Source organism: Fusarium mangiferae (genome assembly GCF_900044065.1).
Source record: "Fusarium mangiferae strain MRC7560 genome assembly, contig: FMAN_scaffold002, whole genome shotgun sequence".
NCBI lineage: Eukaryota > Fungi > Ascomycota > Sordariomycetes > Hypocreales > Nectriaceae > Fusarium > Fusarium mangiferae.
This window is the reverse complement of record NW_024573922.1, coordinates 1131217-1151277: the sequence shown is the minus strand read 5'-3', so window position 1 is coordinate 1151277 and position 20061 is coordinate 1131217. Positions and strand designations below refer to the sequence as shown.

The window sequence follows — 20061 nt, the reverse complement described above, 5'->3', positions numbered from 1 at the left end:
ACTACCGATAAGAAGTATAGATTGCCTTAAGACCAGTACTGCTTTAGCAAGTCTAGCAAACCCCGCCACGATTCCAGACTTGGGTACCCTAAAGCACGCGATCTACCAGTGATGCTGTTAGAACAAGCCAAAGCTACTGCCATAAAACAGGTGAGATAATGTTAGTATACAGTGAGTCTATGACAAAATCTAACGAATAGCAATTGTAGTATTTGTTCTAAATACGAGTGGCACCCAGGGAATAAATTTCATTCACCTTGGAATTGACTTTGGAGATTAGGTTAAGCTTATCGCCACCATGTCCCCAGCTATCAAGGGCAGAGGCTTTACCGTCAAAGCGACACTGAGTGAACTTAGAACATACCTCAAATGTGCGACTGTACAAATGACTTCAATGTAACCTGCCAGTTGCGATCATTCACCGGTAATAATGAGAAACGCGCAGACTCGTGCCTTTTAATCTTAAGCTCATGAGGAGGTCACCTGTCTCGCCAGTAACTGGACCGTCTCTACGCGCTGAAACAAACGCTCTAGCAAATCAAGTGACCATTCAGATTATCCTGAATGGAATTGGAAGGTCATGACTGGACTCCTAGTCCGGTTTGGGTGCATCATCCCCGGACCTCGGGCCAATCACTCTAACCAGCACGGGCTAGTTTCCCTTCTCGGGAAATATTCCTCCCAGCAGGGTTGTAGGGCATGAAATTTGCGAGCGACTGATGTAACGCTCTGATAGGTCACGCTTCTTGATCATAGGGAGAGGATGCGAAAATTCTTGTCATTGAGGGTTGAGTGGTGACTATACTTTGGATCATGTCTGGGAGATGGAGAATCATTGTGTTGAGATACTTGAGCACGAGAAATGGTGTTCCGTGGTATACGCTTATCTTTCAGAATTGTTCCTTGGCTGGAAGTCTTCACTTTTTACAAGTGACGCGATCACTAGATCGACACGCTAGCAGCATGACACGCGGGAGGCTGTCAATGCAGGTCCGTCGGCATTGAGCCATGAGATCTCGGGCCCTTGCATCTGTTAGCATGATGGATATGACCCATGGCACTGGAATAATAAGATAGGGACTATAGTTAACTACGTACCAAATGCCATACTTCCCCCTATCCTATAAGAGTACATGGTTTCAGCCACCATTTTTATTCTAAGCAATCTGCCGAGTAGTTTCAGTCAACTATTACTTACCAGTACTTCTTACTACCTTCAAGATGTTTTTCAAGCAACCCCTCACAGCACTCTTGTCCCTTTCCGCCACGGCTCTGGCTTGGGATGCCCCAGGCTACAGTGGTTTTACACGTGTCTGGCAGGATCCCTTTTCTGGTGCAGCCGGCACTCTACCTGACACTAGCCGATGGAACATTATAACTGGATATCTCAACGTCAATGCGGAACTCGAAGTCTACACATCATCTAGTCGCAACGTCCAACGAAGCGGCGGCGATACCCTCCAGCTTGTCCCATGGCGCGATGCTTCCGCTCTCAAGGGCTGGACCTCGGGCCGTGTTGAGAGCAAATATGTTTTCACCCCCCAGGCAGGCAAGATCACAAGAGCAGAGGCCAACTTGCGATTTGGCTCATGCTCTACCAACAACAAACAAGGAATCTGGCCTGCTTTCTGGATGCTTGGAAACATTCTCCGTAACGGCGGTAGTTGGCCATCTTGTGGTGAGCTTGATGTCATGGAGACAGTTAACGGCCAGTTGACTGGATACGGAACTGCGCACTGCGATGTTTACCCTGGCGGCATCTGCAACGAAGGCACCGGTATTGGTGGCACGATTGGTCTCCCTAATCAAGACTGGCATACCTGGAGAATCGAGTTCAACCGCGCCAAGAGCAGCTGGCGAGATGAGACTATCACCTGGTTCCTGGACGGACAGCAGTTCCATCAGATCTCGGGTGCAAGGATTAACAACGAGGGAGTCTGGAACACCCTGTGCCATAGTCCCATGTATTTCATTCTCAACGTCGCTGTCGGTGGTACTTGGGTAGGTTATCAAAGACTCAACAATATCTTTCAAACATAAACTAACAGTGCAATAGCCTGGATACCCCAACGGTAACACCTGCGACGGCTACGGTAGCATGATGGAAGTCGGCTATGTCGCTCATTACTCTAACTAAGCGTGATTTGCTGACTCTCCCCATCACTTCGACCTACTTTATTCACGCCTGTTGTTTCTACTTTTATATCCCTTGATGGATCCAGATATCCCATTACATATTGTTGTTTGTTTTGTGTTTTCTGATCTGTTTTACATGATTGTCTACATGCACATTCGTTTCTCGCTGTATTATTACTAGACCTAGCATAGAACATATATTGTATACCAGTACAAGCTGAGATTTATTTCCTGACACTATTACTTTTGTTAACTTGTGTGTATTAAAGCTAAGTAAAGCGAAGTTTAATAATCTACCCTTATGGTACGAGGAAACGTTAGCGTACTAAAAAGGATGCTCACTAGCGCTGGCGTGGACTCATTCTGCTGACAGGAAAGTTTTACCTGAAAAGGAAGGATCAAATTTCAGTGAGTAAGCCAAAGGTATACGTAGTGATAGTAACTAGCCCCGCTCCAGCCTTCTCAGTACTGACGGGCAAACTTTGTCGAAGGATCGGCGAACGACGGGCCATTTCATGCGAAGGCACATGACTTTGTAAAACAGCTTAGAAACGTATTATATGCTGATATTTCCCAATTCGGAAGGATCATATAACAAAAGGTTGCTCTGCCATATTCCTTGAGATATCACAGTAGATAAATGAAGTATAAAGAGGCAGAAGATGCCCAAGACAGAAGAAGATCAAAACCATCGAACGACGAGACCTTCCATTGTAATCTTGTTTCATCTACCATTATCATCATCAATTCCTTTATCATCGTTGAAGCCGAGCTATCATGTCTACCACTAAGTCTTCAAAGATCAATATTGTCCTAGGAGTCGCAAATGTAGGTCAAGCTCTCCTCATTCATTCTCCTGAAGTGTTTCACATCTGATCACGGACCGTTAGGTCGGCGACGGTAATGCTGACCCCGTTGTCCGCTTCCATGAGCCAAGCGAGGTCATCGCCTTTCTCGATGCCTTCACCAAACGAGGATATAACCAGCTTGACACAGCACGCATCTATTCACCTCATGCACCAGGCACAAGCGAGCCAAAGATTGGAGAAGTCCCTGAGAAGAACTTCATCATTGACACAAAGGTCAACTCTTTCCACGAAGGCGCCCACTCCAAGGAGAACATTCTCAAAGACATTAATGATTCCCTCAGTGCCTTGAAAATCCAGCAAATCAATATTGAGTATCTGCATCAGCCTGACCGGTCGACTGACCTTAAAGAAGCCTGTGAAGCCATGGACCAGGCTCATAAAGAAGGAAAGATCAAGTACTGGGGTATTAGCAAACATACCGCTCAAGAGGTCGAGACTATCGTCAAGATTTGTGAAAAAAACCACTTCATCAAGCCCAGCGTTTACCAAGGAGAGTATAATCCGATTGTTAGGTCTGGCGAAAAGGAGCTTTTTCCAGTTTTGCGACGACATAACATCGCGTTCTATGCTTATAGTCCAGCTGGAGCTGGATTCTTTGCTGGCAACCATAAGAACGTCCGACCTGGCGGCCGCTTTGATCAATCCGTACGTATTCAAGCATCCATTTGTCCATGTACTAACGTGTCTATAAGATCTTCATAGGAAGCCTGTACGCTGAACGCTATCTCAAGCCCTCCATCTCGGAGGCCACGGAGAAAGCGTTGGCTGCAGCTTCAAGCCACGGAATTAGCGGCCATGCTGCGGCTCTTAGGTGGACAGCGCATCATGGAGCTTTGAGCAAAGAATATGGCGATTCTGTCATCGTTGGTGCATCGAGCGTGGAGCAGCTGAACTCTAATATTGATGCGATTGAGGCCGGGCCGTTGCCCGATGACGTAGCAGACGCTCTTGGAGCGGTGTATGCGGAGATTGAGGATATTCTGCCATACCATGTGTAGAGAGAATGCCACTTGATCTCTACACTGTTGAAATGGGGGTTTTATGATTAGTTATCCAATTATTCACTAGTCCATATCAAGTAGGATCAATATTCAACGACATCATTCGTGCTGACAAATGCTGAATTCGCGCCCGCTATACAGAGTACAGCCTCCTCTGACACAAAAGACTTATTCCACCTTGAACTTGATGGTATATTTACTAGTAAAGATACACTCATAAGAGAATCTGCTGAATTTATGACCATGAAGTTCATTCAGGTGCTGCATAATGCAGGACCCGAGGCGCTCCGAGAGTCAAAACGCGAGGCTCGTTCATACTCTGCCCAGGTGGCACACGCCAGAGCACGAAAGCTTCGCGGCCCTGGAAAAGCGAAAGGGATTGCTGAGGAAAATGATCCCAGAAAAGAAAAGAAGCAGACTATGAAAGTCCTGAGCGCAAAAGGCCAGCCTTTAAACCAGCCTTTGCTTCCATATAACCAAACGACTCTATCTATAGCGGACCTTCACATCCGACAGCCAATACTATCACCATACATCAACTTCCTTTCAACTCTCACAGCAGATGAATGTTTCATGTTCGATCACTGTAAGTAATAATTTTAATAGTTTGGGTTCTCCGAGTCCCAGTCTCCTCGTGTTTCGCCACTGGCAAGCTAATTGTTGATACAGATATCAAGATTGTGATGCCGTATCTGAGCGCTCGCTGTCCAATAGCAAGATCCATACGCCAGTACCAGGAATACTTGAGAAAGAATTGGATCATCATATCATCGCACGATACGGAATTTATCAGAGGGTTTCTCTTGGCTGCTTCCCGCCATTTATCCATGGTGGAGTCCAATATCGAATTCGAAGAAATAGCTATTCGGTATAAACTGGAGCACCTGGCAAAACTCCGAAAGGACGTTGCCATGCAACCAATGTCAATAAGCCCTCGATCGGTCTCGAGTGCTTTGGTTTTGTCATTTGACGAAGTGAGTCTCCCCATTCACATCTGCGTTCGGTATAGTGTATTACAACAAAATATTTACGGCCAAGTGCAGATGCTTCTCGGTAACATTCCAATGGCATTACGACATATCAATGGGGCAGCAAGTATAGTCCAGGCAGCTGGTGGACCACAGTCACTGGGTCTGAGCCAATTTATATCATATACGTTGTTCACTTGTGTCCAGGAAGACCGAATCGGAGATTGGGCTTGGGTGTTGAAATACGATAAAGATTTCATGAAGCCTAAGAAAGGTTGAAATTAAGGAGACTGGACCAAATGAGAAACTGTTTACACGTTCTCGAAGAGTACCAAAGAGGAGTATCCAAGGTATTCCTATCAGGAATCTAATTGGTTCTCAAAAGCAGCTGCGGACTGCATAGCCCAAGGACCTCAAGCAGATCAGGGTGTAAAAGCGGGGTAGACGTCAGCATCATTCAGACAGACATTTCAAAAGCTATAATCCTCAATCTACTCATTTTCTAAGCAAAAGGACTTTCGAAATGTCCCGTTGGCATAAAGAAACTTGTTCTAAGCCAATAGTTGTTAATGCTGGCAACACTCCACGCTGTGAAGCATGCGATAGTGTACCCGACATACAGAAGTACATTGCTCAGCAAGAAGCCATTCCTGCCTTTACCCAACCTCCACCCGACCCTCCTTTGGGTCAGTTAAACCTCCGTTGGCCGAGTTCGGTTAAATACAAGCAGCAAACTACGAGCATCGTACAGCTTGGCGGGGGATCAAACAAGCCAAAGATAGATGCCTTCGAACCGGGGGATAACAAGAGAGTCGCCCAGTCTCCCATCTATTCCTCCAGATTGGGCGAAGACGAGTTTAGACTACTCTTTCTAAGTCCCTCTACTGATCATGACACCCCTATACACGCCGAACTAGTGGTACATCAGGATGGCAGATCTCCGCAGTACGAGTCAACATCCTACACGTGGGCTGGTGAGAATGGTGATAGCTCCAAGTGCAGACCATTGTACATTGGACGCTATTGGGATATTGTTCTACAGACCCAGAACTGCTGGTCAATGCTGCAATCATTACGGCTCCCAATAGGAACGCGTGCTGTTTGGGTTGACGCTATCTGCATTAATCAGAATGACATTGAGGAAAGGGATTCACAAGTCATGAAAATGTCACAAAGGTACAGGAATTGTTATCGGGTCGTGGTTTATCTCGGCCCAGACATGGCAACATCCATCCAAGGAAGTTATCCAGCTCAGATGGAATTGACCCTGAGCAATTCTAAACAATCTATTGGAATGTCGCCGGACTCTTTCCGCAAGCTCCTTTGCAGGCGGTACTTTAGCCGCATTTGGGTTGTTCAAGAGCTCGTTTTGGCCAGAAGAGTGGCATTTCAGATCGGAGATTCAGAATATTGGATGGATTCCAATACGATGAGATCCCTGAGGGCCCATATCAGCTGGGATTGGAACTCAACTACCGCCCCATGGCTGCAGAATGTTGGCCTTGAGAGATTACAGGAAACAGATATCCTTCATATCCTTCGAGCAACACACATGTGCCAGTGCGCTGATCCGCGCGATAGGATCTTTGGTATCCTCTCCTTGCTCAGCAATAACTCTTCCGACTCTGTGCTGCGTGCAGACTATTCCTTATCATTTCGGGAGATGGTCATTGGGCTATTTTCACATACACTTCTCGGGTTGAGGGACTTGGGTGTTTTGCGTTTTGCCGCTGGTTTACGCAACTATTCTAAGCTCCCCTCGTGGATGCCTGATCTTCAACGTTTCGCTTCTAATGTTTCCCCCCGAGATGGATCGGATGAATTAGCAGCCCTTCTTAACAACCGAGAGAGAAAGTCGGAAAATGAACTGCGATTGGAAAACTGTTATTGCATCGTTGGTGACGATGAAGTGGATCGCAAAGGTACGCCATGGTATCTTGGCACTGCTGTTGACTCATCAACTGGTGCATTATCCATCAACCTCATACATTTGTTTGAGTTTGAAAAGTCTCCTCAGAAGATGGGAGATTTAGAATTTATGAAGGGTTGGCATCTATTCACTATTCCAAGTCGCCACTCGAATCTGGTGTTGTCGTCAAATATACCGCTCGATGAGTTAATTGTCCCCGCCCGAGATCATCTTTTCTGCTTAAATGACGGCAACCGTTCCCCTATCTTCCTACTCATGTCCCTTGAGACAGACAACAACACTTATAAGGTCATGGGGATCTGCCGACATGTGGCGTTCCAAGACCAAAGTTTGGATCTCCGCGAAAGTATACAACAATGGAACGCTTCCGAGACCCGTTATACGTCTGGGGATAATGGGAATCTTCATTTCTCAGAAGACAAGTCGGAGGATCAGAACTTACATCTGAGGAGCCTACAATATACTCTACATAATCAACTTGAAGCTATCAATACCGAAGATACATCAACCAATATATGGACCGATAACCCGTCCAGACTCAGCTCATTAAAGGCAAGGCTAGGGTTTGGTCGCGGCTCAAATTACACGTTCAAGCCCATTCTGATGAATTTAATAAATGAGCATGTTGAATGTGGGCTTTTGGCTTGTTTGAGTCTTGGTATTCCTACATCGTTCAGGCCCCAAGTCGAGGTTGGTAAATACATTGTGGTAACTGTCACAGAAGATCTTTTTGAAAAACTTGATCCAATATGGTGGAAAAGTATTGCTAATAACTGGCGATTTGTTGGGCAGGCTTGTTTTGAATCAAGTTCAGACAAGGATTGCAGTTGTTGGAAAGCGTTTGACAATACAGGTCTAGTTCGACATAAAGAACAACTTCAGAAGATGAAACGCAACTCTGCCCTAGTGGACCTGCTGTCCAAAATTTCGTCCCGAGAAGAAGACAGAGGAGGAAGTAGTAGTGTTTCAGATCACTGCATGCTTTGGCAGGACTATACTGAACCCCCTCTCATGTGGCCACATGCAGCCTGGCTGGGCGGCTTGGCGGTGCAGATACGAATTCCAAGGGAGGCTATGGAATGCCGGATAAAGCAGACGATGGCTTGGAAGACACTACACAGACTGAATCGTGTATCTCCTATCTCAAACGAAGATAATCTGGATGCAGTGTTGGGCAATCCTAACCCAAATCCCGATTTCCGTTCAATTGCCGTTCCTGGATGGCCCACTGAGTTAGTGGACGATTTCAACATTGATGGCAGTGTACAACGAGTTTGTATCCAATAGATAACCTCAGTTCACATCTTCACTTAATGAAAAATATATAGCCAGGAGCTTTAAGCACCATTAAAGTCCCATTATGCTGGGCCTCCTGCTATAGCTAGTTGTCGTATATATGAGTCAGAAACTAGAACACGGACGTTTTGCATTAACAGCCGTCTGTCAAATACAGGGACAGATCATTAATATCCTCAGTTTTATCTCTCTCATAACACTTCTAACAATATTCTGGTACTTGCAGTCCCTTTTGTTGGACATTTATTGCTGAGGATTAACATAAGCAACAACACGAAGATCGCCCTCGCTCTGTACTGAGCAGCCAACGTACGTATGAATGCCTAAACCATTCGATAGCCTCTCTTCTCCGCTAGGGACCATTAGCCGGGACTCTGCCTGATATAATGCAAGGCGATTTATTACTCACAAAACACTGTATAAGCACTCCGAATACCTCTTTGTCCAAACCGAATCGACCACCGTATCTGGTAACTTGCTTGTTTGGTATGCCAAGAAACATCCTAAGGCCTCGAGGATCTGCGAGTCACTGTCCGCATAGTGCCGGACTGGTATGTAGATCTTGACCTTCGGTGTCGAGCTGTTCGCACGAAACTCGACGTTGTAGAGGATACCTGCTGTTCGATGGTTTTTGTGTGAAAGGGGAATATCATCAGGCACTCCGGCCACCCCCAACAATGCGTCCCAGAGTTTCCTCAAATTTCTCATCCCAACTTCAAACTCTTCGCCATGTATCCTGCCTCCTATTGACATCATCTCTGTCACTGACCGGAAATCTGTTCGCCTGTCTCTAAAGTAGATCTTTAGTCTTGACTTCTCGACGGGAACTAAGTCCAGTGCCAACATGTCCATCTCGAGCCCCAGGTGCTGACGCTGATGGATGAATTTAGCGAAGCTGGCGAAAGAGCTGATATTCTCCAGTTGACATCCCGGAGCAGAAGTGATGGAATCTGCTACAACTTCAAGCGTTGACTTGCCCATGGCGTGAGCGATAAGCCCTGGGAAGAAATAGGCCTTGTTCGTAGTAATGGACTCTTTCAAGTCAAATGCCCAGAACATGGTGCTTTGATGACCCTCTGGCCCTTCAGCATTCCATTGACCATTGAAATACTGATAAAAGTGGTTGAAGAGGGTGGTATCGATGTCGGGGAATGCCCGGGTTGCTTGTCTTACGAACTCTGCAGCAGCTTCCTCGTTGTGTAGATCTGCAGCTGTCCCTGCCTCAAGACCAATGGGCTCGATAGAATATCGTATTGTTGGCTGACTATTACCAGTATGAAAGTCCCAGCTCAGCTCTACTGGACAGTTGTTGTCTGTCATAAAGCTCTTCCATATTAGCTCTCCCCCTACGGGCGATGACCCGAGAGAGGGGGCGACAAGGTTGGAGAATTGGTCGAGGATGCGGTATTGACTTTCGGAGTCATACCCAGCGCTGACCAGGAACCTCTTGAGCGTCGACCCGACAGTTTGGTTCCAGTACTGGTGATGGATGTCGAAAGCTGGCCCAGTCTTGTGCTTGATATTGTGGAGGGAATGGAAAGTCCCAGAGTCAAGCTTTGAAAGATTCACTTTTCCAGGCATCTTGATAAAAGTAACGACGATTTTCGGATATTGAAAAATTTGAAAGGTTCTCACAACGACCGAAGAGATACTATCTCGGTTTATATTGTTGTTGTTACCGTGATACATCGCAAATGGTCTCTATCCAGGTTTGTACCTGGTCATCCCAGTTGCGCGCGACATGGTTCCCTTTCGGAACAAGCGTGATAAACCGATCGGTGCCTTTGTGAGACATACAGCTCATCCCGCATGACATCAAACCCGCACTTATGCTGCCAAGAGAAAAGACTAAAAAGACTTGACGCTTTTGGATAGCTGCTCGGAGCAGTACAATGAGGTAATTGTTCCAAGAAACATGGGTGATGAGTAAGGCTCATGCAGATTTTGGCTGCTCTAGCTTCAATTTGGTAATATTTGGCTGACGTAGAGATTCTAACTCCGATTTATAACCGCTGACTACTCTAGATCTATCCATCAATAGACAGTGTTTTCTGTCTCCTCTTGCACGGCAGGCTTGTACTGCTTGGCAATGACATTCTCCTTGGGCTGACGATCCACTCCAAGCCACAGCAGATCCGGGCGACTGTAGTGACCCACGATGTCCAAAAATCCCCGAGTCGCTACAACCTTTGTCAAATCCAAGTCAGCATAGACAATACCCTCCGTGTCAGCCTTTCCATCACCCAAAGGCTCTGTCAAGCGTCGCCCATCAGGTCCAATAACGCAACTATGGCCTCCACCAGGTTGGCGACAAGCTAGCCCCTCCTGCGTCTTCAGAACTTCGATGCCCTTCTGCGTGCATACAGACGTGCAGTGAAGCACATAAGTGGTGCTCTCAATTGCATATGTCTGGGACAAGTTCTGGGACCCATCGGCCGTCATGCTCCACAGACCAGGGTGGTCAACGCCCATGCTGGGATCAATAGGCGGCCACATGGAGATATGGATCACTTCACCCTGCGAGATGCTGTGATACTTGAGAAGTGGTTGCGTGTGCTCCCAGCATGCGAAGCATCCAACCTTGATCTTACCATGGTCAGCTCCAAAGTCCACTTCCACGACATTGTTCAGATCAGCACCGGTGCCGTCACCAAAGACAGTGCGCTCCATGTGAGTGGGCTTGATCTTCCTTCGGTGTAACAAGACCTCGCCCTGAGGCGAGATAATAGCCTGGGAGATGTATACGCTATGAGAGGGGCTTTTCTCCGAGAATCCAAGAGCAACAGCGATGGAGTTTTCCTTGGCTGCCGCTTTAACCATATTCATAGCCTCCGACTCAATTGGCAGGGAATTGTAGATGTATCTCGTCTGCAACTCAAAGTCCACAGATCGAGCCCTATCGAGATTAGCCAAATCGCACAAGCCAATTTACCAAACGAAACATAAACATACCAGATCCACGCAGGATAACCCGGTAGCCAGCACTCGGAGAAGGCAACAAGCTTCGCCCCGTTCTGCGCCGCCTCGGCAATAAGACCACATGCTTTTTTCACAGATGCAGCCAGGTCAAGGTAGACAGGCTCAGCCTGGGTGACAGCGACTCGGATGGGGGCGGACATTTTCGGAAGTGCTGTGCCGAAAATAAGAAAAGAAGGATGGAGTGTATTGCATTGGGAGATTTGAGTCTGAACGGGCCGACGAATAAATAGTATCGGCGATGCAGTCACCTTCCTTGTTCAGAGGATTGAAACAGCGTTGGTTCTATATTGAGCTCACGGGGAATGTGAACTGTTGGCCCGGTGCGTGTTGGTTTGTCGTTTCATGCGCAGGGGCGTTGTTCTCTCGACTGGGGCTTAGCATTTACATTGTCGACGGCATCAACTTCAGCCGGGCCATGTCTAGGAATGGCTACATCTGGGCAATATTCGGAACGGAATATTTGATCTATCATACTGCCATGCAGCTATTACTTTTCAAAGTCCGGTCGTGAGTGTTACAATCATGCCATGACCTGTTTTTCCCGAATCAACTGCCGACATAACTGAAGCATTATCAGTAGCACAAGATACAGAACCAACAAATCCAGCATCTAAATCTAGAAATGCCCCTGACATCTGCAGCTCACAAACCCAGGGATCTCAATCCCACCAGAACAGTTACATCCCAGCGGGCCCTTACATAAAAAGCCTAAAAACATGTGATGCTCACCCCAGGAACCCTCCATCGAGAACCTTGGCGTATCCACTGAACTCGCCAGAGCGTAAGACGAGATGTAACAATGCAAAAAGGAAGTCACAATTGTGTGTCTTACGTCCGAGGCATAAAGATACAAGGAAGGGAAAAGATCTGACTGCTTGCAGTTAATTGCTGGGCTATGAATTGTTTTATCTTCCGTCGAGGGCGAATATAGGGAGAAAGCTTAATCGAAAACATGCCGCGGGGTTTCGATTCCTGCTTTTTTAGATGTAAAAAGAAATTCTAAAGGATCACGTCGCCATTCCTTCATTTACATGCCCTGATATGTTTATTTGTTAGCCCATTCAGCTGCTTGTAGTTGCCATTTTCTTTTTGTTAAAGCTTTCTTTCTTTCTTTCTTCCGTTCGTTACAATGACTGCGTTGGCTGGTCAAATCGCCGAGATATGGATCCTCTACGTTATTGGCACCGCCATGATCGGGGCGCGCATCTTCTGCCGTACCAAAATGGTTGGCTATAGGAACTACGATTGGGACGATTACCTCGTTATTGCTGTCGCTGTGAGTCTCCATTCCATGACTGACGTGTTCCATCATTAACGGTTCGTGGTAGGGAATGTGGACTGCTGCACCCGTAATTGGCCAAGTCTTCGTCCAAGGCGCCGAGGGCCGCCATACCTCAGACTTGACCTTTGAGGAGAGGAAGAACATGAGCGAGGAGGATCGTAAGAAGTGGGCGTATGGTTCGCAGATGTTTCTGCTTGGACTGACTGGATACGTGGTTATTCTGTGGACGCTCAAGTTCAACATGCTGTGCTTCTACAGTCGTGTTGTGAGGGGTCTTTGGACGGAGAGGTTTGTGAAGCCGTTGATGGTGGTGGTGATTCTGTCAGTGGTGGTGATCATCATTACGCTGGCCGCGACGTGTCGGCCGTTTCATCACCTTTGGCAAGTTTGGCCAGACCCAGGACGTAAGCATTGAAGCACCACAAAAGCCCAAGAACTTGCTAACATTTGACAGGCCAATGTGTTCCCCAGAATCTTACCTTCTTTGTCGTGATTTTGGTCTTCAATTTGGTCACCGATATCTGCATCATGCTTATACCAATTCCGGTATGACAGCTACTGTCGCCTCTCCAACACCTTTTAACAGAGTATAGGTACTGGTCGGCATCCAAACGAATCGCCTCAAGAAGTTCGGGCTCTTTCTTCTCTTCAGCTTGGGCTTCTTCTGCATGTTCGCCGCCATACTCCGCTTCGTGCTCATCTTCAACGCAAGTCCCTCAGACCCAATTCCCTACAATAGCATGTACTAACACAAGTCAGTTGAACCAAAAAGGCGTCTCAGCTCTATGGTCAATGCGCGAAGACTGCGTCGGCATCTTCGTTGGCCAAGCCCCGATGGTTACACCTCTCCTCAAGCGTCGCTTCTGGGTAATGGCAGGCTACGCCACCGACAAGACGGGAAACTCTCAGACTCCGCACTACAACGGCAGTCGGCTCGAGAGCCATGAACTTCGGTCTGGGCGCGCAAATAACAGCAAAGTGCATGACCCTTACTCGATAACCAAAGTGGTTTCTCGGTCCGAGAGCCAAGAGGAGATCGTGCAGAAGGACCTGCCATCTTTACCGGAACAGCCGCGTCAGTTTCGGAGTGGTATTAGGGTGGAGCAGCGTATCGATGTTGAGGCAGTTCAGGGGACGTATACGCAGCCGCGAGATCCTCGATGGTAGTCTACGTTGGTTGAGTTATTTTTCTTAGATCTAAAAATGCACCGTAACGGTCTTCAATCTTCTTTGTCGTATCATGGCTACTGAGTCGATTAAACGGATACACCCGAGACTACGATTAGTCCCCGCGAACTAAAGAGATCGTTGTCTCCGGGGAGACTTCCTAACGATCCATCCTGAACCGTGCCCCTTTTGCGTGATACCCAAGCCAGGGTAAAAGATTCCTTCAGTGCCAGGGCAAGGATGCATTCTCCAATGGAAAATCTCTGCCAGTCCCATGTGCTGTCGGCGGATACCGCGGCCCGCCGAAGCGTTTCCACGCGAGTAATGAGCGACAGGGTATCGCAACCTGACGTACGATTTTGTGCCAGCCAAGAAATACGATTGACCCGAGTAAGAAGGTGGAAACTATTCCCGTAAGATTTCTCAATTGACAGAAGCAAACAAGGTTAAACATCGGCGACATATGCATGCCAGCAACGCATTGGAGGGGAGGACACCTGCGAAACAGTTGCCTCTTCTGCTTAAATTGCTGGGTCAAGGTACCTTTGCATGATGCAGCAGAAAAAGCAACCAAATCTCGTTTCATTGACGCGTGTTGGCACCGCGATTAACGATTCATCGTACGAAAACTGGCATACAAACAGCTCCAGTGTGGAGTTTGCGTTGTAGTCGTGTACAATATGCAACGTAAATTGTTTGTCAGCTACAAAATGCTTACAGATGCTAGACATTATCTCCTCGTGACAGTGACAGCGGCTTTAGTGGCGGATGATGCATCCTAATCGGGATTTTGGCAGCCTCGGAGATTTCGCTGATCGACGCATGCCAAGATCCGTAGGGTAAGTAGCATATTTTGCGTAGGGAATACAAACTATCAGCTACAAGTCTCAACCGCTAATAACACATCTTGCTCATAACTTAGGTGCCACAGTGAATGACTAATTGCTCTAGAATAGACACTGATAAACAACAATCGATTAATGACTCATTTGCTTTACTTCGTGGTTTATAAGAGGCTCTAATACACCACCAAGACTTTTGTAAGATTTACCCAGCATATCTGCATTACCGTCGTAATTGAAGACCCCAAAAACTAGAACGAGGAAATTGATTGCTCCTACGTTTTGTTCCATCAATTGAACATTCTGTAGACAATATGGATCCACCCAAAGCAGAGGCCATCTTTAATGAACGCTTCGTCAAGATCATAGGCGTTGGTGCTGGTGTTTCTGGCCTTTGCTTGGCCTACAAGTTGAGGAGGTCGTTTGAGAACTATTCATTGACTGTGAGTACAACATTTCGAAGGGAGAACCTTGCTGAGGGGTCATAAGATTTATGAGAAGAATCCAGAAGTCGGAGGGACTTGGTATGAGAATACTTACCCCGGCTGTGCCTGCGATGTCCCCTCTCACAATTACACATATTCCTTCGAGCCAAAGGCAGATTTCTCGTCAGTCCTTGCTAGCTCAGACGAGATCAAGGATTATTTTGAGAGCTTTGCTGTCAAGTATGATTTGCTCAAACATATCAAGACTGAGCACCAGGTCACCGAGACCTGTTGGGACCAACCAAAAGGCCAGTGGAAGGTCAAAGTTACTGATTTGAAGTCCGATACGACGACAGAGGACTGGTGCCATATTCTAATTCATGCGACCGGATACTTAAACAAGCCAGCGTGGCCATCTGTGCCTGGACTCGAGAAGTTCAAGGGACCCAAACTTCACAGCGCCAAGTGGGATAACAGTGTATCTCTTGACGGCAAAGATATTCTTTTGATAGGGTCCGGCGCATCAAGTGTTCAGATTCTACCCACGATCCAACCTCGTGTCAAGTCTTTGAAGGTCTTTGTTCGGACACCTCGATGGACTCTACCCTCTGTCAACTCAAAGAAGGGCAGATTCTCTTCGGAGGAGATTGAGAAGTTCGTTAGGGATCCAGAGTCGGTCATGAAGCTTCGGCTGGAAAATGAGCGAACGCTCAACAGCTTCTTCAGTAAGTCGCACTCATACGCTGAGAAGTTCTTCTCTGACGGCTTGTTAGCAATGTACATGAAAGGAACAGTCCTTCAGAAGCAAGCTCGTGAGCATTTGGAGAGTGAGATGAAGAAGGTAGTCATTGATGAAGAGGTCCAAAAGAAGCTTGTCCCTGACTTTCCGGTCGGATGCAAACGGATCCTCCCTTCTGGTGATCAGTTTCTTTATGTAAGTAAGGTCCAATTTCGAAGTCGCTCAAGTCTAACAGAACATGCAGGCGATCAAGAATGACAACGTCCAAGCGATTTACTCCGGTGTCAAAGAAATTACAGAGACAGGCTGTATAAGTGATGACGGGCAGCACTACGAAGGCGATGTCATCATCGCAGCCACTGGCTTCGACACATCCTTCATCCCTCGGTATCCCATCCATTTCAAAGGGCAGAACCTCCAAGACGATTGGAGTACTTCTATTACAGGCTACATGGGAGTCGGCATCTCCGAGTGTCCCAACTCATTCACCCTCGCAGGCCCATGGTCCCCAATCTCCAATGGCCCCGTCATCGCTCCCATAGAAGCTCAAGCGGACTTTGTCTGTGCTTTTATAGACAAGTACCAAACTGAATCTGGTATGCATAGTATGAGTCTGAAGGCAGCAGCATGCTATGATTTCAAGAGCTACATGGCGCAAGTTACTAAGAAGATGGTATGGTCTGACAACTGCCGGCACTCACATAACATCAAGCCGAACTGGGGTCAGTCCTCGATTACGTGGCCGGGGTCTACTCTGCACTACTTGGAGGCTATGCGAGAGCCTCGCTTTGAAGATTATGACTTTGAGTACAGTGGGAACAGGTTTGCCTGGCTGGGCAATGGGCTATCTCAGACTGAGTGGGATGCTACGGCTGACTTGGCATATTATGTAAGGGATGTGGATGATGGAAGACATTTGAGTAGAGGCGCAAGGACAAAAGTCATTTCAAAGAGTGGAAGCCAGCCGCCGAGAGAGCTTCATCGCCAGGCTAAGCTTGCAGCCAAGAGCTAGGTCCAAGTGGCAGGATAGTACATGATAATTTTGAACACGCTATTGCCAACACATTGATGTTGAATCATATTTCCAAAAGGACAAGATAAGACAGACTTAAGGCCCGTTTCTATTGGATATGACTGGTAGCCAGAAGTCTGTTGACGTGGTAGGTGGTTTATCGCAGTGATCACGTATGGTAGCTCCTCAACAAGTAGTCACAAGATGCCCCGCAAGCGAGAAAGAATCTCCCATGCTCATACAGAAATGAACGACCCCCATTCGTCGAGGTAACCGAAGTAAGCGTCAACGATGAGTTAGTGTTGGGCCAGTTATGACGGCGCGGGACGATTGCCAAGCCGCGCTATTGTTTCGCTTCCTATTCACTTAAGCGCCATCTCCCGCTAGCGCCGCATATACGGGTTGAGAAAATATACTTGAATCACCAACGGTCCCTTTGGATCTGACGTCTCATAAAATGGGTGTTTCGTCATCTTTGTTCATAACCTGCCACTTCATAGCTCCGTGAAGCGAAGGCCATGTCAGCTGAAGAAAACGAGTGTGACTAAGAGATCAGCATAGCGAGATATTGAATTAAAGGGTATTTGAAAAAGACTGAATGGGCGTTGGATCTTGGAGTTATTAGTCTTTAACAATTTCTGATCATGATCAGAGTAATTCGGCGCAGCTCCGCCACTACGCAACTTAGATTTCACGTCCCAGAACCGCCAAAACGGTCGGAAAGCCACTAGGGGCACTAGCAACGACGACCTGCCCATCGTCGCTATGAACAGTACACCTGTCACTTGTCATTCCCAATATCTTCTCCCCACTCGAGCCGGCCAAAGCGTCCGACAGCTGACTCTTCTTTCCATCCGCGCATGTCATTCTTATCTCCACTTTATATCCCAGCAAGATTCTGGTGATCTTCATGAGTTTACCGGAACTTCCTCCGTTGTCTAGAGCCGAGCCCAGCTGAGATCGAGCAGCGGCGCTAACATCCCTGTTGTAAGCCAACATCGTTAGTTTGTCGAATGTGAAGGTGCTGAAAACTCACCAAAAGCCCCGATCAACGTCGAATGCTTGCATGCCGCCAGCCTTAAGGGAGAGTGTCATATCCGGACTGGTAGCGTCAACCACTTTGGTGTCGTAGAGGGGGTCATGATCGAGGTTGGGAAACCCAAGGCTTGCCCAAGAAGCTGTCTTGGCATGGGAAAGATCGAGATCTAACTCAATCTCTTCGCGGCCACCATCCTGAGCACCAACCCAAGAGTCGACTCGTCGGTCGATGCCGTTGATTGAATAGAGCGGTCGATAATAGACCTGGTCAGTAGGAACCGCTAAAGGAGTCTGTGCGCGCCCTGTTGAAGATGGGATGTCTATATTGGAACATGGCATGTTGCTCCTATGACCGGTCATGCACGGTTAGTACCTGCAAGTTTATTATACGAAAGGGCTTCAGAAATCATCTGCTTACCCAAGTCTGAGGGTTGAGGTATCCCGTGCTAGATCAAACGCAGCCAATACCAGCCCGACACTGCTTGACGTTTTAGTGGCAGCAAGGGTGTAATCCGATTCAAGCCGTTTCTGCTCGCTCTTGGCCCATGCATAGTAAATGCCGAACTTCTCGCCCCACGCTTCAAAGTTGGTCAGCTCCGATCCAGCCACAGCTGCGAATTTCTGGTATAGATCGAGGTCCTGGAGGTATGCCTGTGCACTTCTGTCCTGCGCCTGCGCAACTTCAGAGCGGAGCTTTGAGCTTGAGCCACTGACATCGGACGAAGTCATGGCCTGCTTGGACATCAGTCTTTTCACCATACTCGCCATAATAATTGGAGGAGGACTCACATCGTCGTGAACAGTTTGTAGATACCTGGCTCAAGTTAGTTGCATGATCCCTCCCGGTTACAAGTTAGAGACGGAGACATACTTGCGACGAGAATCAAAGTAGCTCTCTCCATCAGACGTGTAGAATGGAGATCGAGTGCTCTGTAAACAATCGGTTCGGCGAAATATGTGATCGTTGGTGATCTGCTGAGGAGCAAACTCGCCCGCAGGGATATCAAAGAGGCCCGGTGAGGCGACGAAGATCGCCTTGGTAGAATTGTCCAGGTCATCTTGCGTTGTCATATGGGCCTGCAGCGCAATGGCATAAGCCTTCCAAACAAGTCTTGAGCCGCCGTTTGCCAAGAGAGTGAAATTCCGCTTGCTAGCGGCCAGACTTCCGGTGAGCCGCATCTTGTCTGTTCCGACAGAACATGGAACGAACACAGCGGCTCAGAATCTCTTTCAATCGATTTGGGTTGAAGTTTGGATATTGTTCCAATCCGGATGGCCAGTGAACTGCCATTTATTATCTATTGATAACATGAAAACTAAGATACGTCCTTGTTTTTTGAAATTAGCAAGAGTCACCCGGAAAGGTCATAAGCTAGGTGATTGTGGCTCTCCATCTGCAGTATGAGGCTTGAATACGTTATGCAGGCTCGTAATAGTATCTCGAACTGTAGGAAACGTGAACCGGAGACCAACTCCGGTCGGGAATATTTGTGTTGAGTTGTCTCTCATCACACGAACAATATGACTTATCTTGGTTCAGATCTATTGGCTGCGGGAGACTCAAGACGTACTGGAGTGAATACGATGCTTCCGCTATGCTTTCTACATACATTGAGTAGTCCATTGCGTTAGAACCGTATATTGAATCAGGCGACTGCCGGCGATATTGGATATACCTGCCAAGATTCAGCGATAATATTGAATGCAATGAAGTTCTCCTTTTCATCGACGTTACAGGACGCTGGGGGTAAAGTGCTGCCTGGTCTTGTATCTACAGGTCTTGTTGATTAAACGATAGATGACAGCCACAAATGGTCACAGCCAGCCACTCTCTACGACAATAGTAACCGAGCCGCCACTTATCACACACGTCACGTAGCTTCTCAGCCAGGCTGCCAGTTAGCGAACTCCCGGAAAGAAGCACTTCCGAGATACTAAGTGATTTGAAACTGAGTAGTCATTCCTGTTTGGACGCCTCAGCCAGCAATGGAGTGTCTAGTCTACAGTTTCTCTGCCGTCCGCGGTGACCTTGTCCATCGCAGCCCATGTAGATCACTCTCAGTTGTGACGTCTATCTTGGGACATGCTACGGCAAATGGCAGCACGCTAGTATCCCTCAAGGAATGCTCGTTCGCCTGTGGTTGCAATAATCATTTCTTGGCGAGGGGTTTGGTGAAGCGAACTCAACATGTAGATCACATAGCGTACGTGTCTGACTGCTTTCAAGACGGCTGACAGCATCCGCCAAGCTAAAGGCTACCTACCGCGAGCAACCTTAGCTTACATAGAGATAAAAGTTGCAGCAGCCATGGCGGAGAGCCTTCCCCTTTATAAAGGTCAATGGTTTCCCTTACTTTTAACTCTCACCAAACAGTTC

General features: G+C 47.4%; 9 protein-coding genes across 9 annotated transcripts; 6 read left to right on the top strand and 3 right to left on the bottom strand.

Annotated features, from left to right (window-relative positions):
* Positions 1–1221: 1221 nt before the first annotated feature.
* FMAN_06324 (uncharacterized protein) lies at positions 1222–2137 on the top strand (the record flags this gene model as incomplete). The annotated part of the gene is made up of 2 exons (XM_041826911.1): positions 1222–2001; positions 2057–2137. 2 exons carry the CDS (start codon positions 1222–1224, stop codon positions 2135–2137), a joined length of 861 nt encoding a protein of 286 aa, XP_041677926.1.
* A 776-nt stretch (positions 2138–2913) lies between these two features.
* On the top strand, positions 2914–4003 carry FMAN_06325 (uncharacterized protein; the record flags this gene model as incomplete). The annotated part of the gene is made up of 3 exons (XM_041826910.1): positions 2914–2964; positions 3027–3650; positions 3698–4003. 3 exons carry the CDS (start codon positions 2914–2916, stop codon positions 4001–4003), a joined length of 981 nt encoding a protein of 326 aa, XP_041677925.1.
* A 246-nt stretch (positions 4004–4249) lies between these two features.
* Positions 4250–5253, top strand: FMAN_06326 (uncharacterized protein; the record flags this gene model as incomplete). Its single annotated transcript, XM_041826908.1, has 2 exons — positions 4250–4592; positions 4676–5253. The coding sequence occupies 2 exons, from the start codon at positions 4250–4252 to the stop codon at positions 5251–5253; spliced, it is 921 nt and encodes a 306-aa protein (XP_041677924.1).
* Positions 5254–5497: 244 nt separating this feature from the next.
* Positions 5498–8191, top strand: FMAN_06327 (uncharacterized protein; the record flags this gene model as incomplete). The annotated part of the gene is made up of 1 exon (XM_041826907.1): positions 5498–8191. One exon carries the CDS (start codon positions 5498–5500, stop codon positions 8189–8191), a length of 2694 nt encoding a protein of 897 aa, XP_041677923.1.
* A 252-nt stretch (positions 8192–8443) lies between these two features.
* FMAN_06328 (uncharacterized protein) lies at positions 8444–9781 on the bottom strand (the record flags this gene model as incomplete). The annotated part of the gene is made up of 2 exons (XM_041826906.1): positions 8444–8552; positions 8610–9781. 2 exons carry the CDS (start codon positions 9779–9781, stop codon positions 8444–8446), a joined length of 1281 nt encoding a protein of 426 aa, XP_041677922.1.
* Positions 9782–10234: 453 nt separating this feature from the next.
* FMAN_06329 (uncharacterized protein) lies at positions 10235–11319 on the bottom strand (the record flags this gene model as incomplete). The annotated part of the gene is made up of 2 exons (XM_041826905.1): positions 10235–11096; positions 11153–11319. The coding sequence occupies 2 exons, from the start codon at positions 11317–11319 to the stop codon at positions 10235–10237; spliced, it is 1029 nt and encodes a 342-aa protein (XP_041677921.1).
* A 989-nt stretch (positions 11320–12308) lies between these two features.
* Positions 12309–13628, top strand: FMAN_06330 (uncharacterized protein; the record flags this gene model as incomplete). Its single annotated transcript, XM_041826904.1, has 5 exons — positions 12309–12455; positions 12508–12865; positions 12916–13007; positions 13055–13168; positions 13221–13628. The coding sequence occupies 5 exons, from the start codon at positions 12309–12311 to the stop codon at positions 13626–13628; spliced, it is 1119 nt and encodes a 372-aa protein (XP_041677920.1).
* Positions 13629–14784: 1156 nt separating this feature from the next.
* On the top strand, positions 14785–16646 carry FMAN_06331 (related to monooxygenase; the record flags this gene model as incomplete). The annotated part of the gene is made up of 4 exons (XM_041826903.1): positions 14785–14913; positions 14960–15620; positions 15669–15829; positions 15879–16646. 4 exons carry the CDS (start codon positions 14785–14787, stop codon positions 16644–16646), a joined length of 1719 nt encoding a protein of 572 aa, XP_041677919.1.
* A 684-nt stretch (positions 16647–17330) lies between these two features.
* Positions 17331–18863, bottom strand: FMAN_06332 (uncharacterized protein; the record flags this gene model as incomplete). Its single annotated transcript, XM_041826902.1, has 5 exons — positions 17331–17628; positions 17683–18030; positions 18103–18416; positions 18474–18498; positions 18556–18863. The coding sequence occupies 5 exons, from the start codon at positions 18861–18863 to the stop codon at positions 17331–17333; spliced, it is 1293 nt and encodes a 430-aa protein (XP_041677918.1).
* Positions 18864–20061: the final 1198 nt, after the last annotated feature.